The sequence below is a fragment of the Triturus cristatus genome, chromosome 12 (assembly GCF_964204655.1).
Source record: "Triturus cristatus chromosome 12, aTriCri1.1, whole genome shotgun sequence".
Classification (NCBI taxonomy): domain Eukaryota; kingdom Metazoa; phylum Chordata; class Amphibia; order Caudata; family Salamandridae; genus Triturus; species Triturus cristatus.
Genome location: NC_140595.1, coordinates 430,165,235 through 430,186,096, shown reverse-complemented (window position 1 = coordinate 430,186,096; position 20,862 = coordinate 430,165,235). Strand labels below are relative to the sequence as shown.

Sequence of the window (20,862 nt, the reverse complement as noted above, 5' to 3'; positions counted from 1 at the left end):
CAAAATTAAATCTCATATTTAACCTGAGCCAATATTCAAGTGAAAGAATTTGAAGTGAGCTTTATTCAATAAGTCATCTTGTAATATATGCAGTTTAATTTTTATATTAAGATATTTATTGAGTTTTAAGGAGATTAAATAATATCAAGCACTTTATATGCAGGACTATTTAAAACTATCTACCATTCTAAAATTACCATGACATAAAAAATATTTATAGGTTTAGTGTGGAAACAGTTAGGCTGGGATTACAAGTGTTCCAGAATTTTAGGTGCTACATATCACATCTGATAAAAGGAATTTATAGAGTGCAACAAACTGCACTTATTCTGTATTTTTGGGGAATAACATCTGGATTTTCATGCAACTGCACCAAAATAGACATTTCAAAGTAAATACTGTTCTTTTTTCCCCTGTTAACTTCCAGTAGGTTTGAGGCTGCGGAAATTTAACGAAGGTTGCATAGGCACCCTGTAATTACCTGGAGCAGTAAGACGGAATTCTGACCCACTCATAATCAGGACATTCGTGTTTTATAAAACTCAAACCTCTTTTATAGATGCTAGGTTTGTTATCAGCCATATGTTATGGAGTACCTTTCCACCTAATAAATGAAATATTTAAATATCTTGTATTAATGATAACAAACAAAAATTATGGTGAAGGGTCCTAGATATTGTCTCTGTGAAAATTCACTGTTGCCATTTTGTTTGTCTTCATTGTGGTTTTAATTCATATCTTGGACACTAGATTAGATATTTTACAAATATTTATTTGTTTTCAAATAAAAAGAACAATATGATCAGCTGTATTGCAACTATATATGTTGAAATACTTCAAATTGCCTATTGGGGTCACCAATGCTGTTACAGTATGCACAAGCTTCTTTTTAACCCCTAGGAATGTGCTGCTTGCAAGCTAACCATGGATGGTCCTGCAAACACTACCTATATAAAATGGCGCCAGCAAGAATGAAAAGGATGCCTGTGTTAATAAGCTTGAGAACATTCTACAGGGTACTGTACCATGTAAATGGACAGACTGTAATGATGGCATTATCTTGGGAAAAATGACTTATTCTTCCTGATCTGTGAATTGTATGCTTGAAATTGTAAGACGTCACTAGGGCCCCTCTCCCTTAATAAGGTTGTGAGGACGTTAGATGTGGCTTGCATGTCTTGTGGTCTATACTTTACAAACCAAATTAAATAGTGCTGTTCAATTCTTATGAAAGATTGCGCAGTGAGATAAATATATGCATCTTTGATTTTGATGGAGACCTTTCGTTATTAACTATTTTATTAAACCTAACGTTTGTACTGCATCAAAGCGTTTTTTAAATATAATTCTTTCTTGTTTGAGTATCATTTGTTGAATTTTGATTTGTAAGATTGCCCAATTAGAGCAACTTACTATTCATTATAGCAACTTAATGAATATTGCTGAAGTTGTCAGTTTGATTCAGAAGTGGGATAACTTAATGTAATAACACACAGTACACAGCCAAAAGGAACTCCTATAATGTTCTTTTTGAAATAGAGAGCTATATAGCAAGCTTACATTATGTGAACTAAATGTGCACTACAGGACACATTACAAAACAGTGTTCTGGTAAAGACTTTCCCTTTAAGTTACTAACCACCATCCTAAATGAACAGACATAAGACATTTTAATGAGTGAATGGCAGAATTGAGGCATTCCATCTGCCATATTCTTACTTCCTGTTGTTTAGCTAGTGCTCTTCATGTCCTAAAAAAGAGCATGTGTACATATTCTAGGACCACTCACCTCCTCTTAGCTGTACTTGAATCCACAAGGTTTCTCCATATAGAGTTCCACAGGGACTACTGTTCGTGTTATTTGATTCTTGCTTGCTGTAGCACCCATCAATGGCAAGTTCGTCCACACTTCCCTGGACGATGACTGTTTTTTGTGCCGTCACGTGCCATTCACTGGTTGTACATTCCACAAATATGGTGTATTCACCTGGAGCCTTGAACATGTGAACTACGCTGCTGGACAAACTTAAAACACAAAATACAGATGAGGATTTGAATGAGACACAGGAAAGAAAAAGCCCTTCACTTGCACCATCTTCAAAAGTATTTCTTAATGTGGGTTTCCTAAACGAAAAAACATTCAAATCTAAATGTGCATTATTCCATGAAATCCTCTCTCCTATTCCCACTGACAATATAGTCCACCCTGTGAGAAGGTGGCCTGGTATATGCTGTCCACTAATTAAAGTGGGCACCCTGTACCAGTCAACACGACCTCTATGATGTATGAGGTCAAAGATAACCTTTAGAAAGCTATCCTAGTGGTAGCTGTGGAGAGCAGACTTCAGGCTTAATCTTGAAGAAATGTAAAGCAGCCTGTTTTACCAGAATTTCGCCTCCTAAATGACTAAATGAAAGGAGAACCACACAGTAGTTATATAAAAATATGTATTTATTAATATAACACTCTCTACTAGTCTCTATGTGAGACTAGGGCCCAAAGTACACAATACTGAATCAATAGAACATTCGTAAATAGCAAGATACACAGCGGGCTCCAGGGGGAGACCGAATCATATACTAAAAAAATGGTATAACAACAACAACTTGACTAGACACAGTGCCTAGAGCATGTAGAATCGCTGGGACCCCAAGGAACCACCCAGAGGAGTGACGCAGGGAGCCAACGGAGGACGGGTGCAGTGAGGAAACACGACCGCATGCTCTGTGCAACTCTATGGGAAAGTCGTAGTTGCAAAGTTACAGTTTAAGGACACTTCTAAGAGGACTTCGAGCAAACCCTTTGTAACAGAGGAGGTTCTAAGGCCAACCCACCAGTGAGTACCGAGGTATCCGTGTTTCCTATCCCAGAGGAGCCGGGTGCATAGGGGTCAAGTGGTGTCGGAAACCTTCGTAGTTTTCAATGGAGAGCTGCAAAGAAGTACTGCTACTTGGAGGGAGAAGAGTGTCCGGTGGATTCCAAGCCTGGATTCTAGGTGAGAGGAACCTGAAAGCAGAGGGGACAGAGTCTGGGTCACTTCAGGTGACCAGGGGCTCAGTAGTTGAATGCCCACCGATGTTGAGTGCTTCAGGGACGAAGAAGGGTTGCTTGACTCTGCAGCCACGGGGACCAGGAGATGTCGAGGATGACCAGGATCCGGAAGTGAGCTGTCCCACAAAGGATGTCGAGTTCTGAGGGGTCGATGTCTGGCTAGCACACCAACAAGCCTTGGCAAATGCAACCCACACGGTCAGAATAAACAGGTTACGGTGTGGACCAGCAAGGTCCAGGGGACTCTCTAAGTACTGGAGAGTCAGGGCACATCTGTAGCAACCAGGTAAGCAAGAACAAACAAGGTGACCCTCGCCAGGACCCACAGACCAACGGAACAGGGATCATGAGGAGTCCTCAAGCAAGTTTGCAAAGTACCAGCCCACAGGACACTCGGTGAGTGGAGGCCGAGAATATTCAGTGCAAATACTGCTTGGGGTCAGGACTACATGAAGTCCAATGCACAAGCTCAAGAATTGTCAACAATCCTATGCAATTGGAAAAGTAAGTGGTGCACAGGGGTTTGAGTTGCACGGTCCCCACGAGGAATACTGGACTCAGAATCGCTGAGAGGGCAGATCAACCTCAGGGACCTTCGGGAACCCACCTCCTGTGTTGCTGAAATCTTCGGAGTCCTTAGGAGCTTGCAAGAAGCAAACCAGTCAGATGTGTTTAGGTGCCTGCTTTTGCAGGGGAGTAACTCCTTTACTCCAAGGGAGATTTTTCAGTCGTCCAGCATCGTGCAGGCAGTCAAAGTACTTGGTTTCTTCTTAGCAGAATCTTGTCCAGGTAAAATCTAAAGTCATGTAGTCTGGTAACCCACTTCATAGCCGTGGGAAGTGGTTGGAAAGATTCTGTGGACCCTCCTAGGGGAGGGGCAGGACAGAGGGGTGGCTACACCCATGTCCTTCGTCCAGTTTCGTGCAAGAGCAGGAGCCAATTGCTTCCAGAACTGGTTTGAGCTGGACTATGCACAGGGACACCAAATGTGCCCCAGTGCAGACTTTCTGGCATTCTCAGAGTACACCCACCCAACCCCAATACACTAAACCCTGTCTGGGAGGTGGTCACACCTCCCTGTGACAGGATGCCTATTGTCATGCCTTCCTCTGCTCGAGCTTGGCTCAGTAGCAGGAGAGCAGAATCGTGTCTGTGGCTGGCAGCGTCCATTTTGTGCTGCCCATGTCGAGAAAGCTGGTACAGGGTAGACCGGTGACCCACATATGTCCCTTTGGAAGGGTGGAGTCATACCTCCCACCCCAGTTACTGGTGTGGAGGTATGATTCCAAGGTGTTTGACGCTAAACATGACATGTTTCTAAGCAGCCGTTTTAAAGTTAGCATTTAACGCTAGGTTTTAAAGCACTTATATCTCTGGTTGCATCACAGACAACCCCAGAGAATGGTCCCCGAAGGCTGCAGAGGGGCTCTGCTCATTCAGGGGCACCCTCTAATGTAAAACCCAGCACCCTGCCTTCAGGATTGATAAGGCCTGCCATAGGGGTGACTGATAGGTATTTAAGTGTAGTGATTTAGATAGATATAGTGAACGTATATCTTATGTAAGTTGTGCAAGCACCAGCTTACACAGTCTGCTGTAGCAGGCTCGTCGTGTCAATTTGAATGGCCTCTCACGGGTGGCATAATACATGCCTCAGCCCATGGGAGGCCTCAAGGGTACCTATGCCCTGGGTGCATGGTGTACCATATCCTAAGGACTGATAAGGGTGCCCCTGTATCCAATCTGCAGTGTACCTAAAGTACATACTTAGCAATGTAAGAGAGAAAGCAGATAGACTGGGGTCCTGAATAGCAGGATCCCAGTCAGACAAGTCCAAAAACAGTGTGACACCAGCAAAAAGTGGGGGTAACCATAAGAAGCAGATACTACTTTCTTACACACCCTTTCAACAGCCCTCCAATGAAAGGGAAATTCAAGATTGGCCTTTCATTTAGATGCAAATGTGGATCCAAAGGTTTATCACTAGAAATTCCACCTTGGAAGGGAACAACTATATAAGGAATACTGTAATTATCAGCATATGAGACATTTACAGATTGATTTTTCCCATTGAAAAGGTATAGGAGTAATGGGATCTAGTGGGGACTCACAAGAATTGTTTGCTGTAGAAATACTAATGCTGTATGCAAACATTAGCAATTGTAACTTGGTCTCATGAATAAGACATGTGTTAACCCAGTGCTTAGTCTTCAAAGGTGGCTGCAAGTGGAGGGACTAGCACTCATTTTTAGGAACAAGTTATTATGTGCTTCATCTGGCTTGGACCCAAAGTAAGAGAGACAAAGGTGGAACATTGAGAAAGTAGGACGAGAAAGATAGAAAAGAGAGAGAAAGGGGGAAATTGAGATGAACAAAGAACCTCTGAAGTGAGATAATGAAACAGAAAATGTAGGATTGTGTAGGAAAGAGATATGAGGTAGAATCAAGAATATGCAGCCTTGGTATTGGGCAAAACTGACATTCAGCAGCACCAGCAGAGGGCTTCCAAGAACACCTTTAAGCCCTTGTTCTTATTTACACATGAAGGACTGGGTCAAGCAACCCAGAACCCACACCCTTCAGGTGTATTCGGTGCTCAGAAATTCTGGATTGGATTTCTTGGACAATATAATGTGTTTTGTTAAAAGAACAAGGGAAGGCATCCAAAATAAATTGTGGGAAAAACACAGGAAGGTGAGAAGATAAAGACTGATAAGGATCTGTAAGATTTCTCTGTAACAGTGATATCATCAGTCTGACCTGAGGTTTTCAGTTTTTGGTGCCAAGAAGGCAAATAGAGAGGGATTGTTGAAGCTCTTATCGGTTTAATAGAGGACATCCTGATAAAGAATGCAGATTATAATAGGGGCGCGTGGACTGAAAACACACAAACAGGAAATCTACCTTTATTAATGTGGCTGGGATGCTTGAAATGTTCCCTCAGACAGACTTTTTGTGACGTGATTCAAGCATAAACAGTACCCACAGGGATCTTCTCTTAGCAATGCTAGCCTACCACCCCAATTGTCACAACTTTGGAACCCCTGACAGCTCCACATCCAGATTTTAGATCGCGCAACAGGTGCGTCCACTAAGAAGCTATACACCCACATAATCAACTCTGCATATACCCATGCACACAGAAACATACACACACACACACACAGAGACTCACAGTCTCATGATATCACAGGTAAGTGTAATTTCCTTAACTGTTTCCGAGCCAGTTTTAAAAACTTGAGAATAGAATAATGTACTAACAAAAACACCAAAAGAGTGTTTTTTTCTTGGCAAGTAAAACCTAAGGCTATGGTTCTTAAAGCTCTCGCCCTTGAGTAGAAGTGCCTTTCTCCTGGAAATTCAGGAATAAGCCAAGAGCTACGTTAACAATAAAAATCAACTACTCACAGAAAAATCTTCAGAATTTGGGCTTTAAATGTTTATCTTACGACATCAATTTGTGTTTGGAAATGACCGTTCATCTATTGGAAAGAATGAGTATTTGGCAGATGATGTGATTAAAAAAACAATCAAACATTTAACAAACAAAATAAAAGTCAAAGGATGGAATGTCATTATGCAGGAGCACCAGCCTGGCTGATATCATTTGTCCAATGCACTCTTTACTATTGAGATGGGTAATTCTGATATGGTTTCTCAATACCTTAAACAAATTGACACATACATGTAAAACTATACAAAAATTCAAGGAAAAGATGGGCTATTGCGTTGAACAAGCATAAATTCATGTCTTGCCCTTGATTTCCATGTAGACGCTGGCAGAAAGAAGAATGATAAACATTCACACTTACTTTAGCGGTTGATAGTCGATGGTATAGCCATCCCCAGGATTGATTATACAGGAGAGATTTCCCGTATAGGGTGACAGCATCCACTGCAAGGATATTGTTACATTTTCCAGCATTGAACACTCATCATCCACAGTTAACAGCAAGCCTGTAAAAAATTGCATTGAAAGAGACTTTGGTTGGTCAACTCAAGAGCCATCTCCACAAACCCGGCCAACTTCAGGATCATGCAGCAAAGGGTTGATAACATAAGTACACATTTCGGTTGCTCAATAAAAAACACAAAATGTATCAATTGAAGCACCCTGGAAGCCATTCTGTCACAACATAAAGGGTGCTGTAAAGGAGTCAAAGACAGGAAGATGCTCCAGAAGATCTTTTCCAGAGCACATGTTAAGGCAACCAACATTATACCCTCCTGATGGGAGTCCAGAGAGAAACGCAAACACTGCATAGATGCGAAGAGTGACATGTTATTTTTTGTTCATGGTAACTGGGACAGGAACTTTGCATCACCTAATATTTGTAGGGGCAGTGTGATAAAATATTTGAAAACCCTAGCTCTAATCTCTCACACCACCACCCCAGTCCCTGGTAATACTGGTGGCGCCCGCCTTCTTCTCTTTGGCTCACCCTAAATTTACACAATACTATCTTCCAGTAAATGAGCTGTGCCACTCGAACTCACTGGCCCAAATATCAAAGCAGGCCTCACACTCCTCAAACCTACCCTCAAATTGCTTCTTGTGAGTCTAGAGCAAAAGAAAAATGAATCAAGCACTCTTCGCTAAAACTGCTACTAAGTCTGTCAGGTTATTATACTGTGACTAATGGCATTATTGTGGTGTACTCTCTTTTAGTGTGTTTGTCTCCTGATTGCAAAACAGTTTATTTGTTCAAAACCTCAATCATCTCTCCAGTGCATGTGATCAACCACATCGAACTGACTTTATACCACAATTTGACCCTTTGTTAAACGTTTCTGGTCAAAATAATGTGCTGCACTTATCTAAGTAATACATAATTAAGTGAATATATACATAACCAGTGAGGCTAAATGATCAGGATGATCAATGAACTGAGGGTAGGCTCAATATGGATTCTTCTAGAACTGGTTTAAGCTAGACTCTAAACTTCAAGAACTATCTCAGAACTCTGGGAAAACTCACAAAAACCTGAGACTATTATTCTTTATCCTTTCCTCTCTGTGCTGGGCACCTGACAAATATTTACAGAACACTCAATGGACACCATGCCCACTGTGCATGCAGCTTCAGGAAGTCAATGGAGTGAGGATGAACAAAAAGATGTGCATACAGGTCGAACGTGTGACACAGTTACTCATGTAATGACCAAAGAAAACATGAATTATTCTGGGATTTGGATATTTGCACTGAAAAATGATGTAATTAAACCCCAAATTACAAGATAGCAAATTTGTTTCCCATCAAAAAATCATTAGATCGTTTGGGACTTACCTTCGATGCATTTGTAGGTGATGAATAAATAGCTGCCCAGTGCGGGGCATGGCTCTCCGAACGTAGCTCCATCTGCTGAGACCTGGCATGCTTGCAGTCCATGGCATTGGCCTTTGAAAAATCACAGTATCATTTTGAACATCAGCAATGAAAAAGAAACATTTTATTTAAATGTAAATAACAATATAGCTAGATTTCTGCTCTCTATACTTTAGTGTTAATGCCCTTTGCTGGTAACACTTGATAAGGGTTAATGAATACAATGGCCAGCGCTTTATTTTCTAAAATAAAAAATAAGTGTTCGTGCCCTCGTCAGGAGGCCACTGCAGCTTGCACCAACCATTGCACCTGCAAGTGCTGCCAATAACAACACAAACACAACTTTTAACCATCACACTCCTACAAGTGTGACAATTCAAAGTATTCCAAGCCCCCAACGCAATACGAATAGCTTGAGTAGCAGGTATTAGTTATTTCATTGTATGCTGAATCAATAAAAGAATGTTGTTCTGATCATCTTTAAATTAGACAGGCAGCACCACCATGTGGCAGACTGTCATGAGTGACGGTGTTGACAATTAAGGGCTGGTGCCAAGCACCGGAAACCACCCGCTCAAATTAAGCACTGACACTGATGCAATAACACCAGAACAGAAATTGTTGCACTTACATATGTAGTCTTAAAAGAGGGTTTAGTCCTGAGAAATCTAAAACATTTTACTGTTATTTGCTGTTAGAAAAATATCACTGCCCAAAGCATAGGACAGATTTTAACCATAGTCAAATAATCCTGCTCAAGTTGACCATGGAGGGGAAAATCGGGCACAGGTAAATAATATCAAAGCATATAACACTGCCCGGCACCAAAAACTGAGAATTTCTCCAGTTGGACATTAATTCTAATTGGGCTGACAATCCTCATCTCAAAGGGAATTAGAGCCTGCAGTCAGACTGAGATTACAATTTGTGCATCAATTATGCATTTCACCGCACCTTGCACAAAGTAATACCTGGCATAATTTGGGAATAGAAAATACTGCACATTCTGAATTTTACATCTTGGCAGTGAGAAATCAAGCAGCATTACCACTTTCTCTGATTACTATGGGGTGAACCTCCTATTAGAGAGGTAATACTGCACCTTATAAATTCCACAAAATTCCACTGCTCTCATAGGGAGGCCCTTTGTCCACCACATCCACTCCAGCCAGTATCAGAGAGGCACACTTATTGTCCCTCAGCCCCGGAAACCTGAAGTTCAATTCATTGGTACATATATCTAATTGGACTAAGAGTTAATTTTAGATTTCATGAGAAAATAGGTTGACATTCCCGGATTGGAACTTTCAGACAAGAACAGACAACATTTAGCACCACCACTTTGCATACCAAGTAGGTCACCACCAGTGATGCCTCAAAGCATCCTAACTGTGATCACAAACAGCGTTAAACATCTGATACCCATGTCAACATCTGCCTCGGGATTAAATCAGACCACAGGAATCAAAGAACTGCCTGCCATGCATTCACTACTAGATTGAAGACCAATATGAGAGGCAAAAAAGAGGTAAAATAAGAACTTATTAGGGGGTGGCCTATCTGATACCATGTTCCCACTCATATGTCTAGGTGAATTTGATGCAGCCCCCACCACTGCTCAGAAACTGAATAATCTCGAAGTCTGTTTAAACTTGGACATCTCCTTATAGTAGATAGCAAAGTGCATGACAAGCAACAATTTTCTGCGTGTACTATTGTAATGGGTAAACCCATTCTCTCAGATTTGGCATAGGATTTAAACTAATTAGGACCCTCGTACTTTCTTGGGTGGGCTACAACAACAATTTAGCAGGGGGTCAAAATTAAAGCCAGAGGGAAAACCTGGTACCAATTATACAAACGCACCTCATGGTCGCAATCCCTGCGATTTGGTAGATCGAAGAGCTTGCGACCAATAATTGTGTTTTTCAAACGTAATAAACTCAGTTATTGGTTCAATAAGAGGTTACGAAATCGCTAAATGGGTTTAGAAAACAATACTGAATGAGTATTTAAAAGTGGCATGGTTAGGGCGTCCCTTCTTAATACCTTATTGTACATTGTTAGAAATGGGGTCTAGAGGTGGCAGTTGTTTTACACCCTGACCAAGTAGGGACCCTCACTCTGGTCAGGGTAAGTGAGCTACACATCGAAAATAACCCCTGCTCAACCCTTGGTAGCTTGGCACGGAGCAGTCAGACTCATCCCAGAGGAAATGTGTAAAGTATTCATACACATACAGTAACCCAGTGAGAACACTGCGATTGTCTTAGGAGAGGTGAGGGAGGCTGCCTTCTTTCTGTTCCTGCCGGAGGCAGGAGAGCAAAAAAGCAGCAGGAAAACGCGGGACCCGGCCAGGAGCAGAGGCGGCGCTACCCGGTAAGGTAATTTTTATTTTCAAATTCCCCATCCCCCAGCCACTCCCCCAGCCTGCGAGTTATGCAGGCCATGACTGACCAGCCACCTATTGTCCAGTCCCATTGTGATAAAGGTTTCTTCTGCTAACAGCGCCACCTACGATTGTCACATTTCATGCCCCGATCATACCTAAAATCATCCATAAGTCCCATTTCATACAGCCAAATCCTTCATTAACGCTCTACATATAAACAAAATCGATCACCGCCACAGTGCCCTGATAGGACATCTACCTTTCTAATTGTGTCAACTGGACAAAGGCATACACCATGTGATGCCAACCTTGTTCAATCTCTTGCACTCCCAGTTCTGTTTACAGGCACCAAGTATGTTGGTGTTCCACTTGGTCCCTCATGAATGGCCTGGAATTTCCCCACATTCAGAGTTACCAATCCCGGGGGAACTGGTATCTTCGGGGAGGGGAGAATCCGAGCCAGTACAAGTGGAAACTCTTAGATTCTCCTTACAAATTAATAATTACAAGGGAACTATTAATTCTGGGTCCAAGTCCCCCTGTAACTCCTAATTTTTGCCCAGATTTTCACAGCGATTTCAGCAGCCGACATCTTTGCCTGAAAATACAGAGATCAGCGGAAACAAAACAGTTTTCAGAATTCCTATTGGGCGGGTAGCTGCCGTTCCATCCCTGTTGGAATTAAAAGACCACTCATAATGAGGACCATGGTCCTTGAGTTAACTCACGGCCCACTTCAACATAGTTCATTATATTCTTGCACCCAAAACTCATATTTTACAAATCTCATAACCACCGCTAAACCAATCAGGCTGCATCAAGACTCAGGTACGAAGAACCCGTCTACCCGTCTTCCCAATGGAAACTTAGCATTACCTCCCTCCCCTTATTTTAGACTGATCTAACAACTTACTCCGTTTGACTCTAACATCAAGCTCACTGATGACTCCCCAACCACATCACACTATGCCAAGGCTGCAACAGCAGCTGTTCCACGTCATAAAAGGCATTAAATTCATAGGGGCAGATTTACAAGAACTGGCGCATCTCTGCATATTAGCAGAGATGCGTCAGTTCATTTGCGTCACGTAAAAAAACTCTTGTGCCATCATGGATATGTCGCATTTACAATGCAGAGAACCATGGCGCAAGGATAGCCAGATGCGTGATGCATCTTTCGGCGTAAAGGCAGCACATTGCTGGAGTCATGTGGCAAGCACCACGCAACTTCAACAATGGTCAGGAATGCCTATTTCTTTTATGGTGTGTCATTCCTTACGCCTGCTTCAAGCAGGCGTAAGTTTTGGACACAGTGGCGTCGTAAAAGTGACTCTGTGAAATCTTGTAGATTTCACTGCGCCACTTTTACCATGCTTTCTCACATCGGAACGCCCACCCTGCATACATTATACCTGACACAGGTATAATGTAGTGCAGGGCTTTACAACATGGTGCATCTCCCTAGATGCGTCACGTTGTAAATATGTCGCAACATGGCGCATTGTTTATGACGCCGCTGCGTCACAGAAGTGAGGCAACGGCGGTGTAAAGTCGTCGCAAGGGGCTTGTAAATCTGCCCCATAATGTACACTGTACATGGTGCAGCATATTAAATATATGCACTGTTACTCATCAGTTAACAGCACTCAATTTGAACTTGTTGATTTTGTTTCATTGCTTGTCTCCAAGGAAAATATTTCGCCCTTGAAGGAACCCCTTAGTATACATCCAACTAACTGTGGAGATGTTCTCATCTCATTGGCCCCCTAGTTGGTGTCGCGTCGCGTCTCAGCAATCACCACCACGCAGCCAGGTCAGTTTCTATTATTTATTGCATGCATATGTATCTGCAGCCAGCATGCTGCACGTCCTGCCTCGTCCCCCGCTTCCTGTGTGTATCCTGCCCCTCACCCCTTGACCGGAACTGGTGTCCGGTGACCTCTCCTGCCCTCTGCCCTCCTCGGGGTCCTAGTGCCTCATTTCTCAGGACACTACATCTCCCCCCTTTGTCACAAAGGCATTACGACAGTAGCATTCGTTGGTAGTAAAATGGGACAGTCTCTTTTGTAGTCAGTTGCAGGATGTGAACTGTCGACTGATGTGACCCGTGAGATGCTGCCTAGAGCGGCATTTCACATTTCCTCTATTAGTCTCTTCGGTCTCACAATGTCTCTTCTTGGCCTCTCCACCTGTCCTTGGCCCTCCTTTGGCCTTGTTGCTTCTGCGACACCTGCTCCATTGCATTCCTTCGTTGTTGCGTGTTCTTCCTCTTTTTCTTCTTTTAAGCCTTTGAAGTGTGAGCTGTTCCTTGTTATTCGCCTGCTGTCTGATTCTGCTGTTATCATTGTTCCTTTCACTTGTGTTATCGTCAATGGGTCGTGGGCGAATGCACTGTCCGACTTCCGTTGTTGTCTCTGTCGTACAATGACAGTGTCTCCTTCATGGAGGTGTGATTTGGTGGCATGTCGTCTTCCATCAGCATATTCCTTCATTCTCTTCTTGGCTGCCTCATCTTTTGCTGCCACGCCTTCGTGCCCCGGCGTGGCCAGTCCTTCTATCTGCGTCAGCCTTGTTCTGCTTGTCCTCCCTAGTACTAGCTCCGCCGGGCATTTCCCTGTAGATCCATGAGGCGTGTTTCTGTAATCCCTCAGCATTTGGCATAGTGCTTGTCCTAGGGAAATCTGCGACAGTTTCGCCCTCTGAACTGCCTTCTTGATGTTTCCCATAAATCTTTCGACCATGCCGTTTGCTTGCGGCCATAGTGGTGTTACCTTTCTGTGCTGTATTCCGAGGTAAGCCATGAACCTTCGGAACTCCTCTCCTGAGAACGGAGGGCCATTATCCGTTTTCAACGTCTCCGGGGAGCCCCATGCTGCGAATATGTCGTCCAGAACAGGTAGCGTTGCGGCTGCTGACGTTGAGGAGACTGATCGCACAATCGGGAATCTGGAGTATTCATCTATTATGACCAGTAGGTAAGTTCCCGCGTCTAGAGGTCCAAAGAAATCAGCGGCCATTGTTGTCCATACTGCTCTTGGTAGTTCCGACATTTGCAGTGGTTCTTGTCTTGCAGGCGGACCCGTCGTTTGACAGAGATGACAGGCCGCTATCGTATCTTCGACTAGACGATCTAACCCCGGGAACCAAACCTTTTCTCTCAGCAGTTTTTTTGTCGCCACAATGCCCCTGTGTGACTCGTGTGCAATGCTGACCACTTGGCGTCGTAGCGAACGTGGAATGACTATCCTGGTGCCCCTCATTACTATTCCGCTGTTTGTCTCCGAGAGTTCCCCACTTATTTTCTGTAGAGCCAGCATCTCCTCCTTTTGTACTCCTCCCTTCCATGTGCAGTTGTTGTTTATATGTCTCCATCTTTGCTGTTCGTCGTTTCTCGGGCCGCTCGCAGTGTGTCATCTTTTTCCGTTTCTCTCTCTATCTCTGTTAGAGTTACTGGTGCCGGCGTGCTTTGCTTTAGCACGAAGTTTAAGTATTCTTCGGCCATTGAGGCCTTTTTTTCTGCATGTGGCAGCGGATGCCGTGACATGTAGTCGGCTGGATTATGCTCTTTCCCAGGTTTGTGGACAATTTTGAAGTCGTAGTCCATTAGTCTGATGCCCCAGCGCTCAATGCGGGGCGGCATCTTTGCTGCTGGGTTGCCGTAAATTGTTACTAGTGCTTGGTGGTCCGTGATGATGGTGAACGGCTTTCCGTACACAAACATGTGGTAATGCTCGCATGCCCATACCACCGCCAAGCTTTCTTTCTCCGGCTGGGAGTACGCCTTCTCAATGTCTGTCAAGCTTTTGCTGGCATATGAGACAATCTTCCTTGGTGACTCCTTTCCCGGCAGGTGTTGTGCTAATATTGCACCTAACCCCACTGGGCTGGCGTCAACCGTCAGCTCGGTGCAGAGCCGAGGGTCGAAGTATGCGAGGTGCTCCGCCGTCATCACAGCCTTCCTGATCTCTTCGAACGACTCATTGCACTCTTGAGACCAGACAAATTTCTGGCCCTGTTTTGTTAGCTCTCTCAGCGGCGTGCTCACTGTGGCAAAGTCTTGTATGTATCGGGCACAGTAGCTTGCCAGGCCTAGGAATGACCTTATTTCTGCCATATCTGACGGTGGCTTTGTCTTCTTTAGCGTTTCCACTTTGCTGGGATCAGGCCTCATCCCTTTTTCCGAGAATATGTGTCCGAAGAAAATCAGTTCTGTTCTCCCTAGCTCGCACTTCTCTCCATTTAGTGTTAGTCCAGCCTGCTTTAGATGTTTGCACACTTGCCTTAAGGCGCTGTCATGTTCTCCGTCTGATTTCCCAAACACTAGGATGTCGTCACTGTAATTGAAACTGTTGTGTACTGGTCGTATCACCTGTCTTATTGTCTCCTGAAATATTTCGGCCGCTGACGAGATACCAAAACTGAGCCGTTTGTATCTGAATAGTCCTAGGTGTGTGGAAAATGTTGTTATGTACCTCGACTGTGGGTCCAGCTCTAGTTGGTGATACCCTTTGTATAGATCTAGCTTTGAGAATCGGCACGCCCCTGTCAGCCTGCTGATCATGTCGTTCAGATGAGGTCCTGGATGACGTTCCCTCGATATTGCAGTGTTCGGTAGTCTCATGTCCACACAGATCCTTATTTTGGACGTATTTTTCTTCGGGACTGCCACAATCGGTGATACCCACGGTGTTGGCCCGTCTGCAGGCTCAATTATGTCTTGCTGCAGTAAGTTATTTATTTCTTCCTCCACTTGCGGTTGTAGGTGAATCGGCACTCTCCTGTGATGCTGTGCCACTGGTCTCACCGCTTCATTTATGTGTAGGGTGACCTGTTTGTCTTTTAGCTTCCCCAGTCCCTGCAGTATTTCTTGATATTCTTGCAGTATGTTTTCTTTTTCTGTCATGTGGTACGTCATCGCCAACAGCCCCATGACTTGTGCCGTGACGTTACTCAGCAGGCAGGGCGCTGGGATGTCCCCTTTCAGCACATGTATTTCTTCCTGACGCGTCACGTCCTGATATGTTAGCGTCTCAGTGAACTTGCCCATGTTTTCTACTGGTGTCTTTGATCCCCACGTGAACACATCTACTGTTGATGGCGATAGCGTTGGCCTTGTTCTCATTTTCATGTACTCGGACATGCACATTATGTTGCATGTGGCACCACTGTCTAGCACAAACGTTGTTCTGTGGCGCCCGACGTCGATGTCTACTGTGGCCGTCTTTTTTATTTGCTGTTTCTCCACCAGCTGGATGTGTTCCTGCTGTCTTCCTTCTTTGGGTGTGTCGGACATGAGGTATAGCCGTGCTTCTCTCCCAGCCGTCGTCTGTTCATCCGACTCTTCCGACGAGCCTCTCTCTGCTGTCTCCATATGTCTGGCGTGTCTGGTGCCTGTTGTCCCTTGTCTTGCTGTTCGTCCCCTCTCGTTCCTAAATTGCCTGCTCATGCAGGTGCTTGCGAAGTGATTGTCCCTATTGCATTTTCTGCATTTCTGGCCCATTGCTGGGCAGGTGCCAACGTGTGGGAAGTCAAAGCCGCATCTGTAGCATGGGACCGCTTGTTTCCTGTGATGTTGTTGCTCCCTGTTGTCGTTCTTTTTTAAATGTTCCGTCATCCGATGTGCCATCGCTTCTCCCTTTTCTTTTCCAATTTGTATTTGTTTGGCATGCTGCGTGGCCCGTGCTTCTGTGCGGGCCATCGTCAGTATTTTCTCAAGTGTTGTTGGTTCTTTTAGGATGCGTGCTCTGAACTCTACTGATAAACACCCTACGATGAGGCGCGTTCGTATTGCTTCTTCGTTGTCAAATTTATCAAATTCGCAGTATGTCACCAACTTCCGCAACCTTGTCGCGAAGTCATCCATGCTTTCTTCTGGTTGCTGGCATGCTGTGTGGAACGTGTACCTTTCAAAATCGATGTTGCGTTGGGGGTCGAACTTCTCTGTGAGGCACGCTTTCGCGCCTTTGTAATCCGCCGTCTTTTCACTTGGTAGTGTCATCATTAAGTCTTCTATTTCGTCTCCGGCAAGGTTGACCAGCAGATCTAATTGTTTGCTCTCTGCGACGTCCGTCGCGCGCATGTATCGTTCAAATTGTCGTAGCCATCTCTCCCATCTGATGCCTGCTTGCGGTTCCGACATGTTGAATGGCAGCGGCCTGCGGAACACAGCTTGTGTGCTCCTTGTTTCTTCGTCACCCATATTCTTCCTTTCTTTGTTTTATTTATGTACTTCTTGCCTTCTTTCTCCTTCCTTCTTGTTCCTCTGGTGCTATTTCCTTTCTTTGGCACCTTTTTCTTGTCGTTTTCTCCTTATTTGGACCTTTTTCGTCTATTTTCCTTTTTTTGCCTGACTCTAAAATGGCCTCCCGGCCTTCCTGTGCTCCTATTGGCCCAAATTGCCTGACTCCAAGATGGCCGCCGCACTCTCGCGCGATTCCGCGCTGTTCGGGACTTTGCCTGACCTTTTAAAATGGCCGCCGTCTATCTTGGGCGCTGATTGGCTCAATTCGCCTGACTTTAAGATGGCCGCCTCCTCTCGCGAGAGTTCGTTGAAGCTCACGCACGGGAGGGATCTTAATCTTTCCTTCAGTTTCACTATCGCGCTGCTCTTACTTCTGTTAGCAGCGCCGGGGTGGGCTCCCGCAACGATGTTTTCTTCTGCTGGCGCTTCGGACCAGGGTGGGCTCCTGGCTCCGAATTTTGTTACACGACCGGGTGGGCTCCGACAGTCGCCGCGACGCGTGGATTTCGATCCCGCCTCGTCGCCAGTTGTCGCGTCGCGTCTCAGCAATCACCACCACGCAGCCAGGTCAGTTTCTATTATTTATTGCATGCATATGTATCTGCAGCCAGCATGCTGCACGTCCTGCCTCGTCCCCCGCTTCCTGTGTGTATCCTGCCCCTCACCCCTTGACCGGAACTGGTGTCCGGTGACCTCTCCTGCCCTCTGCCCTCCTCGGGGTCCTAGTGCCTCATTTCTCAGGACACTACAGTTGGCAGATCCTGCCCTTGACAGGAGTTCGTTTCTGGCGACATCCATTGTCAGATTGTGCCTTTGAATACATCCCATCTCTGGAGCGTCCACATCCCGCGTCTGTGGGCAGCATTGCTCACTTCCAAAATTACAACATACTGGTGTAATTTTATGTGTGAACAAATACATCTAAGAGTGCGTGGTTTGTGAATAACAAATATGAGTTTGCAGTGATGGTATGTGTGCAAATCTGTTCAACATACCTGATCAAATACCTTGGTAAATAAAGTCCTATGACTTTGGGCACCAGATCTTTACAATGCCTTGCATGTCTGACACAAATAGGAAATTATTTGCTTTATGCATCCATTTTTCCACTGTTGTTACCGCTTCATCACTGTTCTGCACAGGAAACTGCCACCACCTGGAAGCCAATAGTAGCACCCTGTGCAAAATCTGATGCAAGTGCACAAACATGCTCTAATGCTATTTATACCTTTTCTGCACTTACTCACAGCCCACTAATGTCTCCCACATTGCAAAATGTTATCAATCAATGCAACATTCATGTATTCCCTGTGTTCATATAGATACCATTACAATTTGCTGTATTTCGTCTGGTTTTACCACAAAAAAAAAAAAACATTTTACCTGATACTTGCTCCTTCACATTGACCCAACTGCAGCCAGCTGTCAACTCTGTTGGAGTGGTGCCCTCGAGAGTGCAGTAGTGTGGACTCCTACGCCCATAAGTGCTGTCGCTGATTTGCACTACTTCTCCAGAACCACACTGGACAGTTGCGTTGTAATAATCACAAGCAATTGTCTGTCCTGATTCTAAAGTGAAAGGAGATAAGGAGAAAATTGTATTGTTATATTAATAATAGGCAAGATAACATGAAGGGAAACTATAAATGTGTTTACATATAATATGTATATATATTTACACACACACACATATATATATTATTTTCAAAGTGACGTTATGAGTTGGTGAAAATGGCAGTTTTAAATGTTAACATTTTAAACCACAAAGAAGACTGAAATTCACCAGTTATAGTTTACTAAGCTAACTAGAACTCCGCCTCCATGCCCAGTGCTGTCATCAATGATGTAATTTGAGAAGATATCACAGATTTTATCAGGATAGCAACATCCTCTCCTACGTTGATGACATGCAACTCATTCTCTCCCTCACGAACAAGAAGCCCAGTACCTGAATCAAGTGCAAATGCCTGCATAACTGAAACCACCCACTGGATGAAGGCCAACTGTCTGAAGCTGAACACTGACAAGACCAAAATCCTGACCTTCAGGAAGAGCACTTCACTGTGGGACTTCACCTGGTGGCAAACAGAACTAGGACCGACACCCACCCCCACCAACATCGCCAAGAATCTTAGGGTTGTCATCCACGAGCAAACTCAACAGGACTGCCCATGTCAACGCTGTCATCACCTCGTGCTTTCATACCCTGAAGATGCTGAGGAAGACTATCAAATCGCACCCAATCAGCACTCCATGCTGAGTCCTCCAGGCCCTCCACCCATCTACCCATGCTCGGCCAACCCCCCCCCCGGATACCCCCCCACACTTTTTTCTGCAGTTCATATTGACAGTCCCTTAGGAACCTCACAGGATCGCGGCAGTCCCCACCAATTGTTTTTATTAATATTAAGGCCAGCTTTGGCTCCTCTGGGACTCTCCCACAAGAGCTAGGAAATATAACTACTCTGGACCGCAATGTACCTTGTCCTGTAATGGCTACTGCAACATTTCTTTTGATGTTGAGGCTAGTCAATCAGAGCGCTCACTCTGAAAAAGCCCCTTCAAACAATCAGAAGGCTTGAATTTTAAAATTTTCAGCGCAATGGTGCAGATATTTATACATTTTGAACCTTAATTTCTCAAAAACTATTGAACGAATTTACACCAAATCACAAAACACACACTTTCTGTGCACATATCTAGCTGGGGTAATTACATTCAACTGTTTTGGCTGAAGCGCTCTCTGAAATTCCCTGTAGAAATTGTATGGGGAAGTTGCATTTTGGAACATCCCCATCCCTTTTTTTATCGACCCCTTGCTTGAAGGATAAACTGAATCTTTCCAGGGAGGGGAGTGAACTTTTTTGTTGAAACTTTTGTGACAATTCATCAAACAAAAAAATGTATTTCCTATGGTAACAAGATCCTAATTATAACTGCACAGTGGGTTGCAGGAGTAATAGGATTGAAAAATAGAACAGCACCACAAGAATTACATGAAAAATTGAACTTGGCTCTTATGGAAAGTCTCGGAAGGAGGCATTCATCAATTATGCAATTGTGAAGAGTGTTGTCTATGATGATTCATTGGTTGAAATAGTGCTTAATTTGCCAAAAAAGGTAAGTAGAGGAGTCTAAAGTTTTACTTTGGAGCTGGCCACTAGTGCTGTTAAATGCTAGACCGTTTTAATACCATGGTTGTCTAGTCTTGATTCACCACCCTTTGCTCCACCATCCTACATTTGCAATCTCCTTATTGCTCACTTGCTCTGAACCAAAGTGCGATGATAAAAAATAAAGCCTGGTATTGAAAAATGAATGGCTGAGTTGCCTCCTCACCCCACCTGGCCTGCAACCTGCAACCACCTGCACAAATTAAGAACCCTGAGAAGCAATTGTTAATAATAATAATGTCTATTGTCTTCTTTTACCATTTTCCTAGATACTACGCTTTGCTGGACATGACAGACATTGATCCCAATTCTTCGATTAACCGGTGGACTGTAGTTTACTAGCTTCTTCTTTCTCAAAGATTTGGTCCCTAAACCCGCCACCTATGATCGGGGTGTAGATTCAGGGGGGTGTTTGGGGTGTTACACCCCCTAAAAATTTTATTTTTTAGTAAATAGTGGGGTACAGGAGCTTTCAGTCTGGTATGGTAAGGTATCGGATTTCACATGGGATTTTTACATACATACTCAGACAAAAACACAAACACTCTTCTGTTTTGAAGGTCTTAAAACAATGGGTATTTTACAAAATACCGTGTTTTAATTACCCCTCACAATCTGCATTTCTTTCCCTTTCCATTCCAAATCTGAAGCTCTCACCCGCCAGTCTTACCAAGCTAC

General features: G+C 44.1%; 1 protein-coding gene across 1 annotated transcript in view; it reads right to left on the bottom strand.

Annotated features, from left to right (window-relative positions):
• The window catches only part of LOC146776065 (polycystin-1-like protein 2), an 865,077-nt gene that overhangs the window by 672,135 nt on the left and 172,080 nt on the right, over positions 1-20,862 (bottom strand). Inside the window, exons 3-6 of the mRNA XM_085637447.1 lie at positions 18,395-18,580; positions 8,340-8,450; positions 6,865-7,009; positions 1,790-2,025 (exon numbers count right to left, since the gene is read on the bottom strand). Coding sequence (XP_085493573.1) covers positions 1,790-2,025; positions 6,865-7,009; positions 8,340-8,450; positions 18,395-18,580 — 678 coding nt within the window. The remainder of the gene's footprint in view (positions 1-1,789; positions 2,026-6,864; positions 7,010-8,339; positions 8,451-18,394; positions 18,581-20,862) is intronic.